The sequence below is a fragment of the Pelophylax lessonae genome (genome assembly GCF_965119305.1).
Source record: "Pelophylax lessonae genome assembly, chromosome: 3".
NCBI lineage: Eukaryota > Metazoa > Chordata > Amphibia > Anura > Ranidae > Pelophylax > Pelophylax lessonae.
The window spans coordinates 32,029,588-32,051,032 of NC_138770.1; the positions used below are offsets into that span (position 1 = coordinate 32,029,588).

The 21,445-nt window shown below is 43.7% G+C and overlaps 2 protein-coding genes across 2 annotated transcripts in view; one reads left to right on the top strand and one right to left on the bottom strand.

Moving 5' to 3' along the window:
- Window positions 1-21,445, bottom strand: part of LOC309550274 (uncharacterized protein) — a gene marked incomplete at both ends in the record, with an annotated part of 1,476,097 nt that overhangs the window by 206,391 nt on the left and 1,248,261 nt on the right.
- The window catches only part of LOC309549905 (uncharacterized protein), a gene marked incomplete at both ends in the record, with an annotated part of 228,719 nt that overhangs the window by 198,266 nt on the left and 9,008 nt on the right, over window positions 1-21,445 (top strand). The window contains 2 exons of the mRNA XM_082250395.1: window positions 3,152-3,281; window positions 3,534-4,291. Of these exons, the coding sequence (XP_082106521.1) occupies window positions 3,152-3,281; window positions 3,534-4,291 (888 nt within the window). The remainder of the gene's footprint in view (window positions 1-3,151; window positions 3,282-3,533; window positions 4,292-21,445) is intronic.

Consider the following 21,445-nt stretch of genomic DNA (forward strand, 5'->3'; position numbering starts at 1 on the left):
TAGCCTTTGGAGTTTACGTTAACTATTTGGTTTGCGTTCTTCCCACCTCTCATGCCTACACTGCTTTGGGACGTCCCAATGGTATAAGACGTATAAGAGCTGCGTCTGTCAATGGACGATAGAGAAAACTGGATTTATGTAAGAACTTACCCTAAAATCCTTTTCTCTGAAGTCCCTTTACAGACGCAGCACAGTCCCTCTGATATGGGGATGGTTTGTGTCGTCTTCTCACTGCTTGCAACAAAACTGGTATGCTGGAGCAGGGTGTGTGGGGTTATGCCTAAAAGGACAGCCCCCGTAGGCATGGTGAACTGTTTTTTTCCTGCCTAGTACTACTTCTGTAGGAGGCAGCATAACCCAATGGTATAAGAAGCATAAGAGCTGCATCTGTCAATTGACTTCAGGATTTACGGTAAGTTCTTACGAAAATCCAGTTTTTTGACAAGTCCTTTACGTCAAATGTCAGAAGGGGCTGTGCCACCGGGTGATGTAACTGAGTGGTCCCACCCCTTGCCTATAAAAGAGCTGTCAAAGCTCAAGAGCGTCATGCAGCGGGGACGCCTCAGAAGAGGTGGAAGCGTCCTTTAATTTTTTTCTATTTTTCGGGTGCGGCAGCCGTCGTGATTGACGATGGATTTACATCGGGGGACACTATTTTTTTATTTTTATTTTTGAATAAAGGACTTTTCAAAAACTGTCTTTTGTGTTTATCATTTTGTACAATATTTTTGCTCAATTGGTAGGGGTACGATGCACCTGATACCCATTCACATAGGGAGGGGGGGCGGGATCTGGGGGCCCCCTTGTTAACGGGGGCTTCCAGTTTCCGATAAGCCCCCCACCCGCAGACCCCCACAACCACATCTCAGGGTTGTTGGGAAGAGGCCCTTGTCCCCATCAACATGGGGACAAGGTGCTATGGGTGGCACCCCAAAGCACTCTCCCCATGTTGAGGGCAAGTGGCCTGGTAAGGTTCAAGAAGGGAGGCGCTCACTCGTCCCCCCAATCCTGGCCTGCCAGGCTGTCCACTGGGATAAGTGTCTGGTATGGATTAGGCTGCTCACTTGGATAAGTGTTTTGTTTTGTTTTTTCATATTGGCGTGGAGTTTCCCTTAAAATCTGTACCAGACCCCAAGGGCCTGGTGTAGATTTTGGGAGGGACCCCATGCCATTTTTTTTTAATTCTGTCTTAGGGTTCCCATTAACCACATAAATAGAGGATACTTTCAACCCCTTCCTGCCTAGACCAATTTTCAGCATTCAGTGCTCATTGGCGCCTATGGGAAATATTGATCAGCTTGGCATGGCACTGCTCCCCATCTTCAACATTGGCGTCTATGGGAAATATTGGTAAGCTTGACATGACACTGCTCCCCGTCTTTAACATTGGCATCTATGGGAAATATTGGTCAGCTTGGCATGGCACTGCTCACGAACTATAAGTGACAGGGACCCAGAACTTGGGGAGCACTGAAAGGGGACCCAGGAATACAACATATACATACATTTTAAACGTGGTTTATAACCTGAACACTACACTGACTGCACTAAACTAACTCAACACACTATCCACTAACTACCTGCCTAACCTCTATTATCTCACACTATACACGGATGCCATGTAAGCAGCAGCCTTCTATAGTGTGGGGTGTGGACTTAGCACCTGAGCCATGATTGGCTAAAGGCACCCTGCCTTTGGCCAATAAAGACTCTGACAGGACATTGTGCTGTGATTGGCCAAAGCATACAGGTCAGGTTCATGCTTTGGCCAATCACAAGCACTTAATGCACTGCAATCATGCACTCATCGGCAGGCGAACTTGTCGCGGAGCGCCCCGGGTGTTAGTGGGTTCAGCGAACACACAAACACCTGGTGTTCAAGTCGAACTTATGTTCAACTCCATCCAGCCTATCCCTAGTCCTGAACTTTACACTATATAATTTATATTGTACATTACATACTCCTGACCCGGCACTATATACTCTGTTGTACATTACATACTCCTGACCCCGGCACTATATACTCTATGTTGAACATTACATACTCCTGACCCCGACACTATATACTCTATGTTGTACATAATTTTGATACTGTATAGACCTAACTTTTGTATCCTATATAATACGTTGTAAATTACATAGGCTTTACTTCTTTTGCACCCATTTTCTATGAGATGATTTGATTGGAGCACAGACTTTTTCATGTTGATAATAATGTGATAACATCCTCCAACTTTGGAACCTTAAACAGAAAGTGATATTTAGGGAGGAGTCAGTAACTCAATGATGGTGGTCTTTAGGATCAGTTCAGTCTTCATCTTGGTTGGTCTTCCCCAATCCTCACTCTCTGACCTCTGGTGGGGCTCAGCCCCGCTGTTATTCATGACTAAATCATGGATTAAATAAGGAAGTGCAGGACTTCTTGTGTTGGAAAGATGGCAATGAGTGATAGAGGGGGAGGGGACACTCGTCCTATAATCCCCTAATCACTGTCACCCCCATAAAACACAGTTCTCGTTGTTTCCTCTCTCTCTCTCTCTCTCTCTGACTAAGGTCCATGAATAAAGAAATGAACTGGTAGGAGATCAGAGGACCCATTTACTAGTTACCTTGAGGGGGAATTGTAAGATCCTCAGAGACAAAGCTGCCTGATGTGGGCGGAGTCCTGGTTTAGGGGAACCAATGTGCTGATGTCTAGTAATAATCTTTGTATTTCTATTTTAGTACATGGATGGGAGATGAGGAAAACCTCAGAGGATTGTCTCACTTTGTCTCCAGACTGTAAATTAGAAGATGAGGACATCACACAGTATAGTCCAGGAGAAAACCCGGCTACCTCAAATGTCCATCCGATACCACACAGTGTAGGTGGACCATCGTATTCCTCTTATCCTGAGGAACCTCAGACTGTGAGGGACGGTGCCGGACCATCGTATTCCTCTTATCCTGAGGAACCTCCGACTGTGAGGGACAGTGCCGGACCATCGTATTCCTCTTATCCTGAGGAACCTCAGACTGTGAGGGACAGTGCCATCCTTCCAACAGATAAGAGGTTTTCCTGTACTGAGTGCGGGAAGTGTTTCCATTTTAAATGCAATCTTGATGTACACAAAAGATCTTGTACAGGGGAGAAGCCATATAACTGTCCTGAGTGTGGTAAATGTTTTTCAAAGAAGTCTAATCTTTCCAGACATCAGAGATCTCACACGGGAGAAAAGCCATATTCCTGTCCTGAGTGTGGGAAATGTTTTTCACAGAAGTCTCATCTTTGCAATCATCAGATAACTCACACAGGGGAGAAGCTTTATTCTTGTCCTGAGTGTGGGAAATGCTTTTCAGATAAGTCCCATCTTCACACACATCAGCGACTGCACACGGGGCTGAAGCCATTTTCCTGTTCAGAGTGTGGGAAATGTTTTGCACGGAAATCAAACCTTGTTAGACATCAGAGGTTTCATACGAGGGAGAAGCCATTTTCCTGTTCAGAGTGTGGCAAATGTTGTTCACAGAAGTCTGATCTTTCCAGACATCAGAGATCTCACACAGGGGAGAAGCCATATTCCTGTTCTGAGTGTGGGAAATGTTTTTCACAAACGTTTGAACTTTCCAAACATCAGAAATCTCACACGGGGGAGAAGCCATTTCCCTGTTCTGAGTGTGGTAAATGTTTTTCACAGAAGTCTGATCTTTCCAGACATCAGAGATTACACACGGGGGAAAAGCCGTATTCCTGTCCTGAGTGCAGGAAATGTTTTTCAGACAAGTCCATTCTTTACAAACATCAGAGATCTCACACGGGGCAGGTGCCATTTCCCTGTTCTGAGTGTGGTAAATGTTTTTTACAGGAGTCTGATCTTTCCAGACATCAGAGATCTCACACGGGGGAAAAACCATATTCCTGTCTTGAGTGTGGGAAATGTTTTTCACAGAAGTCTCATCTTTACAATCATCAGAGAACTCACACAGGGGAGAAGCTCTATTCTTGTTCTAAGTGTGGAAAACGTTTTTCAGACAAGTCCATTCTTTACAAACATCAGAGATCCCACACGGGGCAGGAGCCATTTCCCTGTTCGGAGTGTGGGAAATGTTTTTCACAGAAATCTTATCTTTGCAATCATCAGAAAACTCACACGGGGGAGAAGCCGTATTCCTGTCCTGAGTGTGGGAAATGTTTTTCACAGAAATCTTATCTTTGCAAACATCAGAGATCTCACACGGGGGAGAAGCCGTATTCCTGTCTGGAGTGCGAGAAATGTTTTTCAGACAAGTCCAATCTTTCCAGACATCAGAGATCACACAGGGCAGGAGCCACTTCCCTGTTCTGAGTGTGGGAAATATTTTTCACAGATGTCCAGTCTTGCCAGACATCAGAAGTCTTACATAGATACAAATACATATTCCAGTTCTGAGTGTGAGAAATGTTTTCCAACAAAAATAGACTTTGTTATTTATCAGCCAGACCATTGTTCTTGATATTTATGGATAGCCTACAGACGGGTATGCTACCGGCTGATTGGAAAAACTCCAACGTGGTACCATTATTTAAAAAAGGGCAGAGATATATCCTGGGGAACTATAGGCCGATTAGCCTAACATCAGTAGTCTGCAAGATTTTGGAGAGGATGTTAAGGGACCACATACAAGACTTTAGTAATAAAAACGGTATTAGTAGTAGTAATCAGCATGGATTCATGAAAATTAGTTCTTGCCAGACCAACCTAATAACCTTCCATGAAGAAGTGAGCTGCCATCTAGATAAAGGAAAGCCTGTGAACGTGGTTTGTCTAAACTTTGCAAAGGCATTTGACACAGTCCCCCACAAAAGCTTACTATACAAACTAAGGTACGTAGGTATGGACCATAGGGTGAGTACTTGGATAGAGAACTGGCTCCAGGGGAGAGTCCAGAGGGTGGTGATAAATGGGGAGTACTCGGATAGGGCGAGTCTGGAAAGTGGGGTCCCCCAGGGTTCTGTCCTGGGACCAATCCTGTTTAATTTATTCATAAATGACCTAGAGGATGGGATAAACAGCACAATCTCGGTATTTGCGGATGATACTAAACTTAGCAGGCCAATAACTTCTATGCAGGATGTGGAAACCTTACAAGCGGACCTGAACAAAATAATGGGGTGGGCAACTACATGGCAGATGAGGTTTAATGTTGAAAAATGTAAGGTAATGCACTTGGGCATCAGAAACACGAACGCAAGCTACTCGCTAGGTGGTGATCCTCTGGGTGAACCTATGATGGAAAAGGACCTGGGGGTCCTAGTGGACAACAGGCTTGGCAATGGCATGCAAGCAAAGCCAACATAATAGTGGCATGTATAAAAAAGGGGATTCACTCCAGAAATAAAGAGATTATTCTCCCGCTCTACAAGACTCTGGTCCTGCCACATCTGGAGTATGCTGTCCAGTTCTGGGCACCGGTCCTCAGGAAGGATGTGCTGGAACTGGAGAAAGTCCAGAGAAGGGCAACAAAAATAATTAGGGTAATGGAGAACATCAGCTATGAGGAAAGGCTACAAGCATTAAACCTATTCTCTCTGGAGAAGAGACGCTTGAGGGGGGGGATATGATATCAATGTACAATTACTGTACTGGTGACCTTAGCATAGGGAACAAACTTTTCAGAGAAAGGGAATTCAATAAGACATGGGGGCACTCACTAAAACTAGAGGAAAAATGGTTTAACCTTAAACTGTGTAAGGGGTTCATTACTGTCAGAGCGGTAAGGATGTGGAATTCTCTTCCACAAGCAGAGGTATCAGCAGGGAGCATCGATGGTTTCAAAAAACTTTTAGATGGGCACCTTAAAGACCACAACATACAGGGGTATACAATGTACGGTTAAAAGAAAACACACACACACATCATAGGTTGAACTGGATGGACTGATGTCTTTTTTTCAACCTCACTAACTATGTAATCAGAGATGTCACATGGGGGAGAAGCCATATAACTGTCCTGAGTGTGGGAAATGCTTTTCACAGAAGTCCCATCTTCACACACATCAGCAACTGCACACGGGGCTGAAGCCGTTTTCCTGTTCAGAGTGTGGGAAATGTTTTGTATGAAAAATCATACCTCGTTACACATCAAAGGTTTCACATGGGGAAAAAGCCATATTCCTGTCCTGAGTGTGGGAAATGTTTTTCAGATAAGTCCAATCTTTACCAACATCAGAGATCTCACACAGCAGAGAAGCTGCTTTCCTGTCCTGAGTGAGGGAAATGTTCCTCACTGAAGTTCTGTCTTCCTGTACATCAGGGGTCCCACACAACCCTCAAGGTGTATTAGTGCCTTGAGTGTGGGAAATGTCTTCTATATCAATGTTGATGGACATCACAGCTCTCAAGCACATCCTGATATACACCTCAGATATACTCCATGGCTGATCTTCATCATGTAAGAAACACTTCATAAGGAGATCAGAGATCACCAAAGTCATGGATGAAGTGTTGTCCCGTGTTGGCCATTGATAGCCGGAGAAAAATAAAAATGGAGTCTGTGACAGAACTGCTTGGCACCCCGACTAGGTGCTTCCTTCTGCCAAACCCTTCTGAGCAGACTGAGAACTAATAGCAGCCCCTTTTACCCCAAACATCGTACACAGACAAGATGTGAGGTAAAATCCAAAGGAATGACTGTTTATTGAAGCTCAGACACATACTTCATACCGTACAGGAGGACATCCCCTCCTGATCATATTACCCTAACAATACAAACTGTAAACAAGAATATAATTAACATAACTAAGGAACAGCCAACATGAACTACGCTACTACCCCTCTAGCAACTGATAACTTACAGTGATATACTTAACATGAGCTAATTAACTGATCACTTAAACCAGCCTAGGTGGAGGGGACAATACTAGCAGACAGACAGAGACAATGGAACAATGGGAGAGATCTACTTAACATAAACACGTTATAGCAGGAGGCCCCAGTGGTTTGGGCTGATTACAAAACATCTACAGTCATTGCTGGTTTGAGGCATAGAGGCTCCAAATATGGAAATGGAACCTCCAGTTCCTGGAGTCTGTGTGTTTTGGGGAGACATAAACTTGAATCAGAAACCCGACCACTCCACGGATCCCCCAGGCATACACCTTCCAAAGAGTAGTGTTCCCTTAAATGCCAGGGCCCATAGTCACTGGGTAAGAGGCTCGCTCTCAGTCCTCTCCAAAAGCCTCTGTCCTGGTTAGGTCTGTCACAGAGTCATTACCTTCCAATGGCTGAGTACATTTTGTGGTGTGAGCTTTCAGAAACATTAAGGCCTCATGCACACGGGGCGTTAGAAAATGTGCTGCAAAGCTAGTTCTGTCGCCGGGAAAAAGCAGCTTAAAAACGCCTATGCCACTTACAGCTCAAAAACGTCTGTGTGTGCATGAGGCCATAGAATAACATGGAGGGGCGTTTTTAAGCTGCAAAAAAAAAAAAAACACCTGACACTCCTAACAGCAGCTGTAAAAATGCCCTGTGTGTATGGGGCCTTAGAGGTCTATTTAAAAATACAAAAATAGTTAAATGAGTGTGACCAACATTCGCCCAGCTGTGACAAGTTTTGGCAAAATTTTATCTCATGTGATCGTTGGTTCCATCTAGTGGCCATAATGCTTTATTTTGCACTACTGTATTTTTACTGATGGAGGTATTCCAGGAAAAATATCATAATATGGCCACTAGATGGAGCTGGTGATCATAAGAAATCACTGTGTTAATTAAAATACAGCCAGAATTTTTAACAGCTAAATGAATGTTTGTCATATTCGTCCAATAAATTTTCTGTAAAGCGGGGGAAAAAAACAAGGGAGGTCAGTGAAAGCAGCGCAGATTACACACACTACACATTGTTAGGCACAAGTCAACCCTTTGATTGTCCCTAGATATTAACCCCTTCCCAGCCGGTGTTATTAGTGCAGTGCTAGTGTATAGTATTATCACTGATCTCTGTATTGCTGTCACTGGTGGTGTCAGTGTCAGTTCCCAGTCAGTGTCATTAGTACAGTGACAGTGTATAATATTATCACTGATCTCTGTATTGGTGTCACTGGTGATGTCAGTGTCAGTTCCCAGTCAGTGTCATTAGTACAGTGACAGTGTATAGTATTATCACTGATCTCTGTATTGGTGTCACTGGTGATGTCAGTGTCAGTCCCCAGTCAGTGTCATTAGTACAGTGACAGTGTATAGCATTATCACTGATCTCTGTATTGGTGTCACTGGTGATGTCAGTGTCAGTTCCCAGTCAGTGTCATTAGTACAGTGACAGTGTATAGTATTATCACTGATCTCTGTATTGGTGTCACTACTGATATCAGTGTCAGTTAATGCTCCTCCCAGCCAACGTCAGCAGATTGTCCGCCACACTATTACAGTCCCACTCTAAGTTGCTGATCATTACCAGTATAATGTCATAGCTGTGTAAATTCCACCATATACCATAGTTTGTGGACTCTATAACGTTTACTCAAACCAATTATTATACACTTATTGGGATTTATTTTTTACCAAAGACATGTAATGGAATACTTCTTAACTTAAACGTATTCAGAATTTTTTTTCATTTATTGGATAGATTTTATAATAGAAATATTGTTTTTTTTTTTTTTCAAAATGTCTGTTTATATAATAAAAAATAAAAAACCCAGTTGTGATCGAAGACCACAAAAAAGCTTTATTTGTGTGAAAAAAATGATATAAATGTAATTTTTCTACAGTGTTGCATGACTGCACAATTACCAGTTAAAGTAGCGCAGTGCTGAATAGAAAAAAAAAAATGCTCTGGTCACGAAGGGGGTAAAACCTTCCAGAGCTTAAGTGGTTAAACCAACCATTCATTTAAAACTAAAAATGTGTATTTGGCCATTTGATGGCGCTAAGTATAATAGAAATTGGTGTCATCACCCGGGCTCGTCGGCCTCCTGCTTCAGGGGGTGTGGCCAGATGGGCACGCTTATACACATATGGTGGACTTGTCCTAAAGTGCGTCTCTTTTGGATGAGGGTACACTTTTATTTTTTCAGGTACGACGGTCAATGTTATAAAACATGAAAGTTTAACCCTACTGAATAAACCAGTGGAAAATGTTCCGAGACACACACAGACCTTAATATACTTCATGTTCTTCCCCATGACTAAGCTCCGGGGGCGGAGTAAAACATGTTGGGGGCGTGGCGGGAGCCCAGGCTGAGTTTGTCTCTCTCATACCACCATAGGACTCCATGGATGTGGGGCACCAGCGATCTTTCCTCTCTTCCTTAACTGCTTCCGGTCCGCGCTATAGCCTATATACGGCTGCAGCGCGGACTCGAATTTTCGGGAGGCCGTTTTTAAATGGCCTCCCAGAAGCAGTCTCCCCGCGCGCTCCCGAGAGCGCGCATCGGGGAAAATCTGTGTCGGCCGTGTCCCTTGGACACAGCCGATCACAGATCGTGGTGAATGGCCAATCACAGCGGCCATTCACCACGTGATCGGGCCGTCCAATGAGCGATGATCTCATATGTAAACATATGAGATCATCTCTCATCGCCGGCGCTCCTTCCTCACACGGAGCCTGCAGTGTGAGGAAGGAGGGGGAGCCTCACAGCGCCAGGGACACAGAAGAAATGTAATCAGGGCACCGATCACTAGTGCCCTGATTACAAGAGGTAAAACACATACACAAATTGCCCACAGTGCCCGCCTACAGTGCCCCCCCATCAGTGCCCACAATCAGTGCCCATAGTGCTGCCAGTCAGTGCCCATCAGTGCCTGCTCATCTAGGCACTGATGAGCACTGACTGGCAGCACTATGGGCACTGAGTGTGGGCACTGATGGTGCTGCCCATCAGTGCCACCCGTCAGTGTCCATCAGTGCCATCCGCCAGTGCCCATCAGTGCCGCCTATCAGTGCCCATCAGTGCCGCCTCTCAGTGCCCAGCAGTGCCACCTCTCAGTGCCACCTCTCAGTGCCCAGCAGTGCCACCTCCCAGTGCCCAGCAGTGCCAACTCTCAGTGCCCAGCAGTGCCGCCTATCAGTGCTCATCAGTGCCGCCTATCAGTGCCTCCTATCAGTGCCGCCTATCAGTGCGGCATATTAGTACCTCCTCATCAGTGCCCATAAGTGCCACCTCATCAGTGCCTATCAGTGCAGCCTATCAGTGCGCATCAGTGCCGCCTCATCAGCGCACATCAGTGAAGGAGAAAAATTTATTTATTTTCAAAATTTACTCGCAGAAAACAAGAAAAACTTTTTTTTTTCAAAATTTTCTGTCTTTTTTCTTTTTTTTTGTAAAAAATAAAAAACCCAGAGATGATTAAATACCACCAAAAGAAAGCTCTATTTGTGTGAAAAAAATGATAAAAATTTCATATGGGTACAGTGTAGCATGACCGCGCAATTGTCAGTCAAAGTGTGAGAGCGCTGAAAGCAAAAAATTGGTCTGGATGGGAAGGGTGTTTAAGTGCACAGAAGGCAAGTGGTTAATATACTTCATGTTCTTGGCGGCCAAAACTGCTGTTGGGACCGCCTGGAAAAGCCCAGATATAGACATCGCCTTAATGAAGTGTAAGCTCACATGGATAATGCTAAAATGAAAGAATTGTTCCAAGACAAACAACCCCTCTTCTACATAATATGGTCTCCTTGGCTCCCCTATCTCCAGACACAAGGGGCTGACTCCAGGAACGGCTGGCTGACCGTTCTTCTCCCTGGAAAGATCACAGAGCCCATGTGATCCTTCTATATAGGATCACATGTCTATGGTCATTTCAGAAGCCCCACCCCCCACAGTTAGAATCACTCCCCTAGGCTCACATTTAACCCCTTGATCACCCATAATGTAACCCCTTCCCTGCCAGTGTCATTATTATAGTAACAGTGCATATTTTTAGCACTGATTACTGTAGTAATGTCACTGGTTCCCCCAAAAGTGTCAAAAATATCAGTCAGGGGTCCGATCTGTCCGCGGCAATGTCGCAGTCCCGCAAAAAAATTTTTTTACCAAAAATATGTAGCACAAAAAAATTGGTCAAAAATGTTAAAAAATTTTGATTTTTGAATTTTTTTATTTTTGAGAATGTCAAATAGCAGAATGTGAAAAGCTAGAGTTATTACCTGATAACTCCTTTTCCAGGAATCCTCCAGGACGGTCACATGAGAGATAGGCTCCACCTTTTGCAGGAAACACAAGCACACAAGTTTAAAACAGGCCGCCCTAGGCTGCCCCCTCAGTTGTACAAAGATTGCCTTGTCTTCAAACATGAACATGCTGATATATGGACTTAGTATCTTACATCAATAAGGGTGGGGGTCTACTGTCCTGGAGGATTCCTGAAAAAGGAGATATCAGGTAATAACTCTAGCTTTCCCCAGTCATCCCCCAGAACGGTCACATGAGACCCCAAAGATTCATACCTAGGGTGGGACTACCGCCTGCAGGACCTTTCAACCAAAGGTTAGATCTTGGGCGGAAACCAAGTCGATCCTGTAGTGTTTTTCGCAAAAGTGGAATCACTGGACCAGATAGCTGCCCGGCAGATTTGCTCAATCGAAGCCCCAGCTCTCTGCCCAAGATGTGGCTATGGAGCGTGTGGAATGTGCCTTCATGCTTGCTCTTGACTGTCCTAAGCTGATTTTGTGTTTTTCATCCATCTGGCGATGGAGTTTTTAGAAGCTGGTTTCCCTCTATGGATCCCTCCAAACAACACGAATAGATTCAGGACTTTTCTAAATTGTTTGGTGGCTTCCAGGTCAGGGCACACCTTCTCACATCCAGGGTTGCATTGCCTCCCCTTGGTTAGCTGGATTTTGGCAAAAGGATGGTAAGATGACTTCCTGAGATCAATGAAAATCTGAAGAGACTTTGGGAAGAAACAGTGGGTCCGTCTTGAGTACTATTTTGTCTGCAAAGACGGAGAGAAACGGCTCCTTTATGGAGAGGGCTTGGAGTTCACTAACCCATCTGGCTGACATAATCACCACTAGAAAGGCCGTCTAAAGCATCAGGTTTTTTTAAAGAAGCACCCGAGATTGGCACGAAAGGGGCTTGGGTGATGATCCTGGAAATGTAGTTCAATTCTCCTGCGCTCAAGTGCAATAATGGGAAGAAAGAGGAAAGTTTCCAACAAATTTGGATAGGTATGACTGAAGGTCTTGCTGGCACCTCAGGACCAAGGGTATCCGATACAGACTGGAGAAAGAAAACATAAAAGAGGGGCGCACCGACCTAGTGCATTACAACTAAAAACATTTATTAAAATAGTAAATAGCATAAAATATACTCACAAAAATGGTGTGAAAATACACACATATCGACAAATCAATAAATCAATAAAACAGTCTCCAAGGTAGCCCAGCACTGCGTAATGCTGGATGGCATGCAGCGAACCGCATGGAGCTGCTGTGGCTAGGCTGACGCGTTTCGAGGGCAGACCCCCTTCCTCAGAGCCCAGAACTGCTGTTCTGAGCTCTGAGCAAGGGGGGGTCGATATGTGTGTATTAGAAAGTGGTTGGTTTCTCAAGCCAAAGAATGGTGGGATTGTGTAGGTAAGGTTTTAAATAAAATACAATTTATTAAAAAAATAATAAAATAAATGAAAAATATGACAATATATACAGAAAAAAGCAATTTGTAACATAGGTACTATTCATCAACAATATAGACTATGCCATATGTTGGATATTACTTATGAGCAGGTGTGGTGATTCCCGGTGTAGAAACATTGGGTTCCGATGCGTTTCGGCATACATTCAAACAATTGCCTTTTTCAAGGTAAATCACCAAACTCTATAAACGTGAAGAAATGCATAAATTTGTGACATTGAATGTCTAAATAAGATGAATGAGAACAACTACAATTTGTACTTCACAAGTTCATACAGCGCAAACCAAGTAACCTTCTTAGACACAAGCATTGAAAAGGATCTGCAAGGTAAACTGCATACCAAACTATACAGCAAAGAAAAAAGCGGGTAACACCATCCTACATGCTGAGAGTTTTCATCCAACATCATTAAAACAGTCAATTCCCTACAGTCAATTCCTGCGCATCAAACGCAACAGCACTACATATGAGGACTTCCACAAAGAATCTGATGCTCTGACAGTACGCCTACTCCAAAGAGGCTACACAAAATCCTGTCTAAAGCAAGCTTTCAATCGCGTCAGAACCTTGGACCGCCAAGACTTACTCTTTAAAAAACCTCCCAAAAAAACACATGATGAGACCAAAGAAACAATTAGGGTCATCCTAAGATTCACTAATCAACACCACCAAATGAAAAGGATTCTGGAAAAAAATTGGTCCATCCTTACTCAAGATGACCTCATCAAAGACCTTATACCCGAGAGACCGGCCATCACTTTTAGAAAAGCTGGCTCCATCCATAACTCCCTGGTGCATAGCCAATTTAAAGAATGCCAGAGCAAAGATCTTTGCAAAGACAAAGGCACCTTTCCATGCGGGAACTGCGTGCAGTGCCAGCTAATATGTAAATGCATGACGAAGAAGCTACCCAATGGGGACATTTTCGAACCCATGCATTTCACTAATTGCAAGACAAAAGGAGTCGTATACCTTATGGAATGCCAATGTGGAGCCTTTTACGTGGGCAAAACGCATCAGTATTTGGCAGTAGAGTCAACAAGCACATGCAAAGCATGACTATAGTGAATTTCCATCTCCCCCTGGGACGTCATGTCACAAATACACACCACCACAAAATGCCAAAAGTGACTTTTATGGCCCTCGACAGAGTCCACATCCCCACACATGGGGGTGATTGGAATAAAGCCTTGTTGCAGCGGGAAATGCGCTGGATCAAACGCCTCCAAGCGACCACCCCCCCCCCCCCAGCTCTAATTGACTGTGAGAGCTACCGTCCCTTCCTGGAGGGCTTTTCCTCTGGGAAAACAGATTAAAGCTCTGAGAAATTGTGGGTTCTCCCACATCTCAACACTTCCCATGACAACCACAGGGAAGGAGCCCTCCAACCCTGCTCCATCCCATTCTTATCAACACCTAAAACCTCCCCCCTAAATTGTGTAGATCTTTGTCTTGACATCAGGAGTCTCTACTCCATTATTTAATTTTGTACTGTTATATCTACATGATTTATACTTCAGTTTATTTATTTTATATATTAAGCAAATGTGATTGCATCCTATCTGCAGAGTATCTCCTTTTTTCTCCCCCTGGTGGGTAGGGCCTTGCCACGTCCCCCACCTTGTTGCGCCCGGCACGGTAAGCCCCCGGATGACGCCACATGCCTCTTGCATGTTTTCGCGCCATCACGCTTGTTTATGTGGCCATTTTCAAACAATTTGCAGACACAGTGTATATAACATGTGGTGATGGAGCCACTCACTACTTTGCCTCTGAAGCAGCCTGACTGTGCCCAGCAAAACTGGTCAAGCGTACTCATCATCCACCTCTACTCCTAGCCCCATTAGTGATCTGCTGGTACAGGAATATGGACTTTTGGGAGATGCAATTGTTTGTATGAGGACCATGGTTCCATTTCTTTATGAATCTACCGGACAGATGAGTATATTACTACATGCCTGTTTCTACAAACATAGCCATTAACTCTGTGACCTGTGGGTCCTGTCTCCCGACCCATCTGACACCCTGGGTTCAGACTTTTCTTACTGTACCTCTGTTGTGTTTTACGTTCGAGAATATTATTCTGAATGAAGTATAACGAGTTCTTTTTAATCGATTAATTTATTTTTTACAGCATATACCAATCATAGTGAATACAGACTACAGTAGGGAATATATATATTTATTCATAAGACATGTATTCACAATAAATAGTTAGATATGGGTGACAAAAAAATATAATCTCACATGAAATACAAACTTAATGATAACGCTAGTCGAATCAGTTTGGCTCAGCAATACAAATCAAAGGACAGGATTACTTTTTCCCAGAAGGAGTAAAAACCATATATTAAGAGTTCTATATATCAGACAAAGTTGTCTGCAAATTGCGTAGCCAACAGTCACTCCGATGCAGTTGGAGTGAGAACCACTTATGCAAAACGTGAGACTAAAGCCCCGTACACACGTACCGACTTGTAGGCTTGTTAGTATGATGCTTCCGCCAGCCGGCATTTTCGGCCGAACAGAATCTGTCGTGCAGGCATTAAAATTTTTGTTGGCCAACACCAGAACGGCCGATTGTTCGCCAGTCAGTACAGAATTCGGCCGACAATCAGCAGATTTGTAAGACAGGGCATGCTCAGAAAAGAAAAAACACACGGAAAGTTAACCATCACATGACATCACTTCTGCAGTCGGCTGTTGTTGGCCGACAAAATTCGTGTGCAGTCTTTTGCAGTTTTCAACAGACACGACAGCCCTGGACAAAAGACGGCCGATCATTTGGCCGACGATCAGTACGTGTGTACGGGGCTTAATTCGCTAATATATCGCTAAACGAAGAATGGAAAAATTTTATAAAAACTAAAATAATGTTTAGAGAAAGATCTACAATGGTTGTTACAACTGGGAAGGTAATCTAAATATCCTGAGCATACGATTATAGCATACAAGGAAACAAAAATCAAAGAATCAATAATGCATAATTACCATTTCAAAATGGTCGTTTACCAGAGTCCAAAGATGGCTGCCTTTCCCAAAATGGTGGCTGGTAGATGGAGTATGATGAGTGTGTATGGGTGGATGTGTGTGTCTCTATGTCTCGTCTGGGTTCCTTTATATATTGTATAGGACAAAAAGGCCATAAAAATTACAATGAGCCGAACCCAGAAGGTGGAACTTCTTCCCATTGGTTGGGGTAAATAACCATTAACTGGTTGAGTAATTATGCAATACCTCTACTAACTACCATGTATGTGAGGGAGCAAAAATCTTTGATAGAAGTTACTACAATAATTTATAGTAATAAAAGAAAATGAGAATCTGTCCATATTCTCATGGTGCCGGCATGACCATCTGATATTTCTGTAATATCTCTTTGAAAGGTTCAGTCCTGGTAATGCCATTCAATGAGTATGCATATTAATACCATATATATATATATATATATATATATATATATATATATATATATATATCTTAATTAAGAATTCGTGACTTACTTATAGATTATCTAAATTGATACACAATAACCTGGGATTATAATTGTTTGACACATGTGATGTATTCAATCAGAAGGTTATCTACTAGAGAATTATTATGCTAGTAAATAATATAATCAGGACATGGTCTGGGGTCTACAATATTAAATAATCTAATTTAATCATCAGCTACTATCTAACTGATATAATATAATCTTCAATGGAGGATTGTCCATATAACCATCTTTCCACATCCTCTCTTGGTATATGATGGAACAAGGAGGTTGTATGATTATATTAAATTCATTTAAAAATACAGAATACAGTTGGAATAGGTCTAAGTTGATGACCAGAAAATGAACCAAAAACTTTATTCCTTTATTAATGGCGTGTTAGTTAGGTAATCCATGATACAGCTGTCCTCGTGGAACCTGTTAGGATCTGCTATTGTATGGAAAATAACTCATGGCCAGGACACAATGTTTTATGGCTTCTTCAAATATATTCTCTTTTCAAGACCAGAGAATATAGTCGTTATCTCCAGGGTTAGTCAACAACGGCTTACCACTTTTCAACAACGAACAATGGAAACTACAACCCGGAGTCTCTTATTGAGTTTCTAGTGAAGGCCATAAATTGAACTTTGTCTCTGGGGTCATGCAGTTCATAATTCTTCACATGCAATATGAAAAATATGCCTATTTCTTACCATAGTTCTGACAACCCCCTTCCCTGATCATTGGTATTTTTAGATATTTATTGCAGGCTGGACTATATATAATCTCTGTGCGCCAGTATCTCCTTCCTCCATTATCAGATACACAGGATCTCCATCTTCCCTACTAACAGAACGGTGATCTACCTTGTTTATATTGGCAGACAACTGTTTCCTTTATTATTAAAACATTTCCCGCCCTTTGAACATTAACAGGGAAGCTCTCCCGTGTGGATTCTCTGATGGCGAAGAAGGTGTCCTTTACGATTAAAACATTTCCCGCACTCTGAACATGAATAAGGACGCTCACCTGTGTGTATTCTCAAATGCATAAGAAGAGTTCCTTTCTCATTAAAACATTTCCCACACTCTGAACATGAATAGGGACACTCACCTGTGTGTATTCTCTGATGTCTAAGAAGGTTTCTTTTATTATTAAAACATTTCCCGCACTCTGAACATGAATAGGGATGCTCACCTGTGTGTATTCTCTGATGGCTAAGAAGGTGTCCTTTACGAATAAAACATTTCCCGCACTCTGAACATGAATAGGGAAGCTCACCTGTGTGTATTCTCTGATGGTTAAGAAGGCTTACTTTATGATTAAAACATTTCCCGCACTCTGAACATGAATAGGGAGACTTGCCTGTGTGTATTCTCTGATGGATAAGAAGGTTTCCTTTACGAATAAAACATTTCCCGCACTCTGAACATGAATAGGGACACTCACCTGTGTGTATTCTCTGATGCCTAAGAAGGTTTCCTTTATCATTAAAACTTTTCCAGCACTCTGAACATGAATAGGGATGCACTCCTGTGTGTATTCTCTGATGGGTAAGAAGGTGTCCTTTACGAATAAAAGATTTCCTGCACTCTGAACAAGAATAGGGACGCTCACCCGTGTGTTTTCTCTGATGGCTAAGAAGGTTTCTTTTATCATTAAAATATTTCCCGCATTCTGAACATGAATAGGGACGCTCACCTGTGTGTATTATCTGATGGCTGAGAAGGGATTCTTTACGATTGAAACATTTCCCGCACTCTGAACATGAATAGGGAAGCTCCCCTGTGTGAATTCTCTGATGGCTAAGAAGGCTTCCTTTCTGTTTAAAACATTTCCCACACTCTGAACATGAAAAGGGAAGCTCCCCTGTGTGAATTCTCTGATGGCTAAGAAGGTTTCCTTTCTGTTTAAAACATTTCCCGCACTCTGAACATGAGAATGAATTGTCTCCTGTATGGTATAAAGAAGATTCCCTGAGATGAGATGGTTTCCCGCACCCGTCGGCACTGTCAGATATTAGAGGACTATGTGAAGTATCAGGAGATTCCAATGATCTCCTCCAATGGTGAGGTCTGTCATGTATATTATGAGGAACGGGATTTACTTCTGGAGAAGATGCCATGTCATTATCTTCTGTAGTCACATCTTCCTCCGATGTCCTTCTATTCCCACCACAGAGTCCGTCTGTCAGAAGACAAGAAAAATTACCAAGAGTTTTCCACACTCATATACACTGCTCAACACTTTATAATCAGAGTATAGCATCAAGTCAGGGAAACTCCTGGGATATTCATCTGGTCAGTCAAGTAGCAGAGGGGGTTGTTACCAACAAGTGCACTAGATGGGCAACAATGAGACGACCTCCAAAACAGGAATGGTTTTACAGGTGGAGGCCACTGACATTTTCCCTACTCATCTTTTCTTAGTTTTTTTTTTTCTTTTAAATCAGAAAAAAGTTTTATTATAAAGAAAGAAAAGTCCATTCCATTCGGTACACAATATTTCCGCTTTGTACAGTCATAGACACAGCGATTGTAACCTTCATATATAGTCAGTCCTGCATGTTTCCATTCCCCACCTCCACCGACTCCACCCACTCCCCCAACATCTCACTGACTCCACCCACTCCCCCAACATCTCACTGACTCCACCCACTCCCCCAACATCTCCTTGGCCTGCGCCTTATCCCGTTCCCTCCTGTTTATTCATTCCTAGGACTAATCCTACAGGAGTTAGGGAGAGTGGGATGAAGAGTGAAGTTCAAAGTGGTGGCTGCCAGCAGCAACGGATGGACTTTTGTTGGGACTGTAGTCTGTTCTCTCAAGAAATGTGCAGGAGAGTTAGAGAAGGAGAGTTGCATCACGCTGTACAAAAGGTCTGCGTCTGCTTAACAGTGAATGGTGCAAGTGTGGATGGAGAAAATGACGGCCCAGGGCACTTGGATCGGTGTGACGGGGGCCATGTTTGTGCCATTGCTATACAGAAAAATGTTGACGGTGCAACTAATGACAGCGGGACACTTTTCCAAGACAGTATGGTGAGAGTTGTCGGTACAAATGCTATGAAGAAGAATGTCGGCCATGCAATGTCTGACAGCGGGACAATTCTCCTAAATAGCAAAGTGGGTCAGTTGGCCTGGAGAGATGGAGGTGCAACTGAGTCCCAGGTACAGACAAGGATGGTGGATGCGTGCGGATTGAAGACCACGATCTGCTTTACAGTGATTTTCATGCTGGCTGAGTTGAGTTGGAGCGGCAATGAAAAGGTTACTGTACCACGCTGGAAAGCGTGCGCTGGAGAGATCTGCCTAGCAGGAGGAGCCACCGCCAAAGAATCAGCTAATCTGGAGTTGTGGGCGGAGACGTCCCCCACGCACAGCCAATCTGGAAAGAGGAAGGGAGCCTATAAATTACATTTGCTTTTGGGTGGGGCTGAGAGGGAGACACGTGTGTGGAGGAGCAAGATGGCGAATGCCGGAGTGAGCCGGAATGCGGAGGCTATCCCACGTGTTGGCGGAGATCCTGCAGAGCAGACCGGAATGTCGACTTCGACCCTGTGGGACACTGGGGTACGATTGGTGCCCGATGGAAGACTGGCGTTGTGTACCGGAGCAGGTGTGGAACACTTGGGCCTGGTATGTATTCAATGCCTAAATGTTACCATGCGGATGCAAGTGTGTGGCCAATGTGGGCACTGTGGCAATCTGCTGCTGCGGGCGGAGAAGAGTGAAGGTCAGCCCAGGAGACTGAATGTGACATGGGAGACCGGGGTCACTCGTGCTCTGTTAGCCTCTGAATCGGGACTCTTCGTGGGCAGAGGAAGAGGAGTGCTCAGGGTGCTGATGGAACTGGGCTCAGTAACATCTGCCAGCACTACAGAGTGCCACATGAGAGAAACCTGTACTTCCGAGGCTGTGTGCATGCAGGTAGTGAGGGCCGGGCAGCGGCCACCTGATGTACAGAAGACTGCAGTGGCAGACACCAGGTCTGCTCTAACAAAGGCAAAGGGGAGTCGATGGCCTGCGGTGACCAGGGCTGAGAGTGTGAGCAGCGAGGAAGAGGCCGGGGTCATTTATGTGGGGTCTCCTAGTTTCCAGCATCGCTATGGATCCTTGGAGGAGGGGATCAATGTCTGGAAATCAGAGGAAGAATAGTCACAGATCAGCAAAAAGGGCAAATGAACCGCACCAGTGATAAGGTAATCCCAACCATCAAAAAAAAGGATCCGCAGTCCAGGCAACTATAATGTATAGAGAGAAATAGCCGCACTCCAACTTGAAGGTGAAAAATATAAAATCTGTTTTATTCGTATCCAAAAGATAAAATCAATTCAAAGTGTATCCATCAGCTGATGACGTATGCACTACGAAACGCGTACAGCGTGTCGTGTCACTTCCGGTTTAGACACGAGATCGAGGCTTGGACCGCACAGCGTTCGGATCCATTCTTATATACCTAATAAACAAGCAAAAAATTGGGGGAGCAGACCCTGAACATGTATATCTAAAGCCGGTGCAGCTATGGACCAAGCAACATGTATATTAAAAAAGAATAGCGCAACCATGCAAAAGAAATGACTATCAAATATGGAGACAATCCATAAATAAAAATGGGGGTTTAGTCCCACCATATGGCCATATCGTGCTCAAGCCCACTACTGCGTCAAAGTACCCCATTATCAGTGGGTCCTACACTATCCATAAAAAAGGGGTGAATCCAGCCTCTCTTACCCTTGGAGACAACACTCCTTGCTGGGAAGGTGTGCTAATGCACTGCAGGGGACTCCTCCTATATCCACTTGATAGAGGACACCAATAGAGTACAGGTGTGTGTGGGGGATGGGATGCTCAACCTCATAAGTCTGGTCAGACCGAATACATAATAAACAAGCAAAAAATTGGGGGAGCAGACCCTGAACATGTATATCTAAAGCCGGTGCAGCTATGGACCAGACTATCGAGGTTGAGCAACCCTCCCCACCCCCCCCACACACATCTGTACTCAATCAGTGTCCACCATCAAGTGGATATAGGAGGAGTCCCCTGTAGTGCATTTGCACATCCTTCCCAGCAAGGAGTATTATCTCCAAGGGTTAGAAAGGCTGGATTCATCTCTTTTTCATGGATAGTGTAGGACCCACTGATAATGGGGTACTTTGACGCAGTGGTGGGCTTGAGCACGATATGGCCATATGGTGGGACCAAATCCCCATTTTTATTTATGGATTGTCTTCAGATTTGGTAGTAATTTCTTTTGCATTTGCGCGCTATTCTTTTTTAATATACAATTCTTATATACCTGTTTTTATCTGCTCAAATGTGAGTACCTCTCTTTACATGTGTGTTAAATAAATACCTTACGGTACTACAC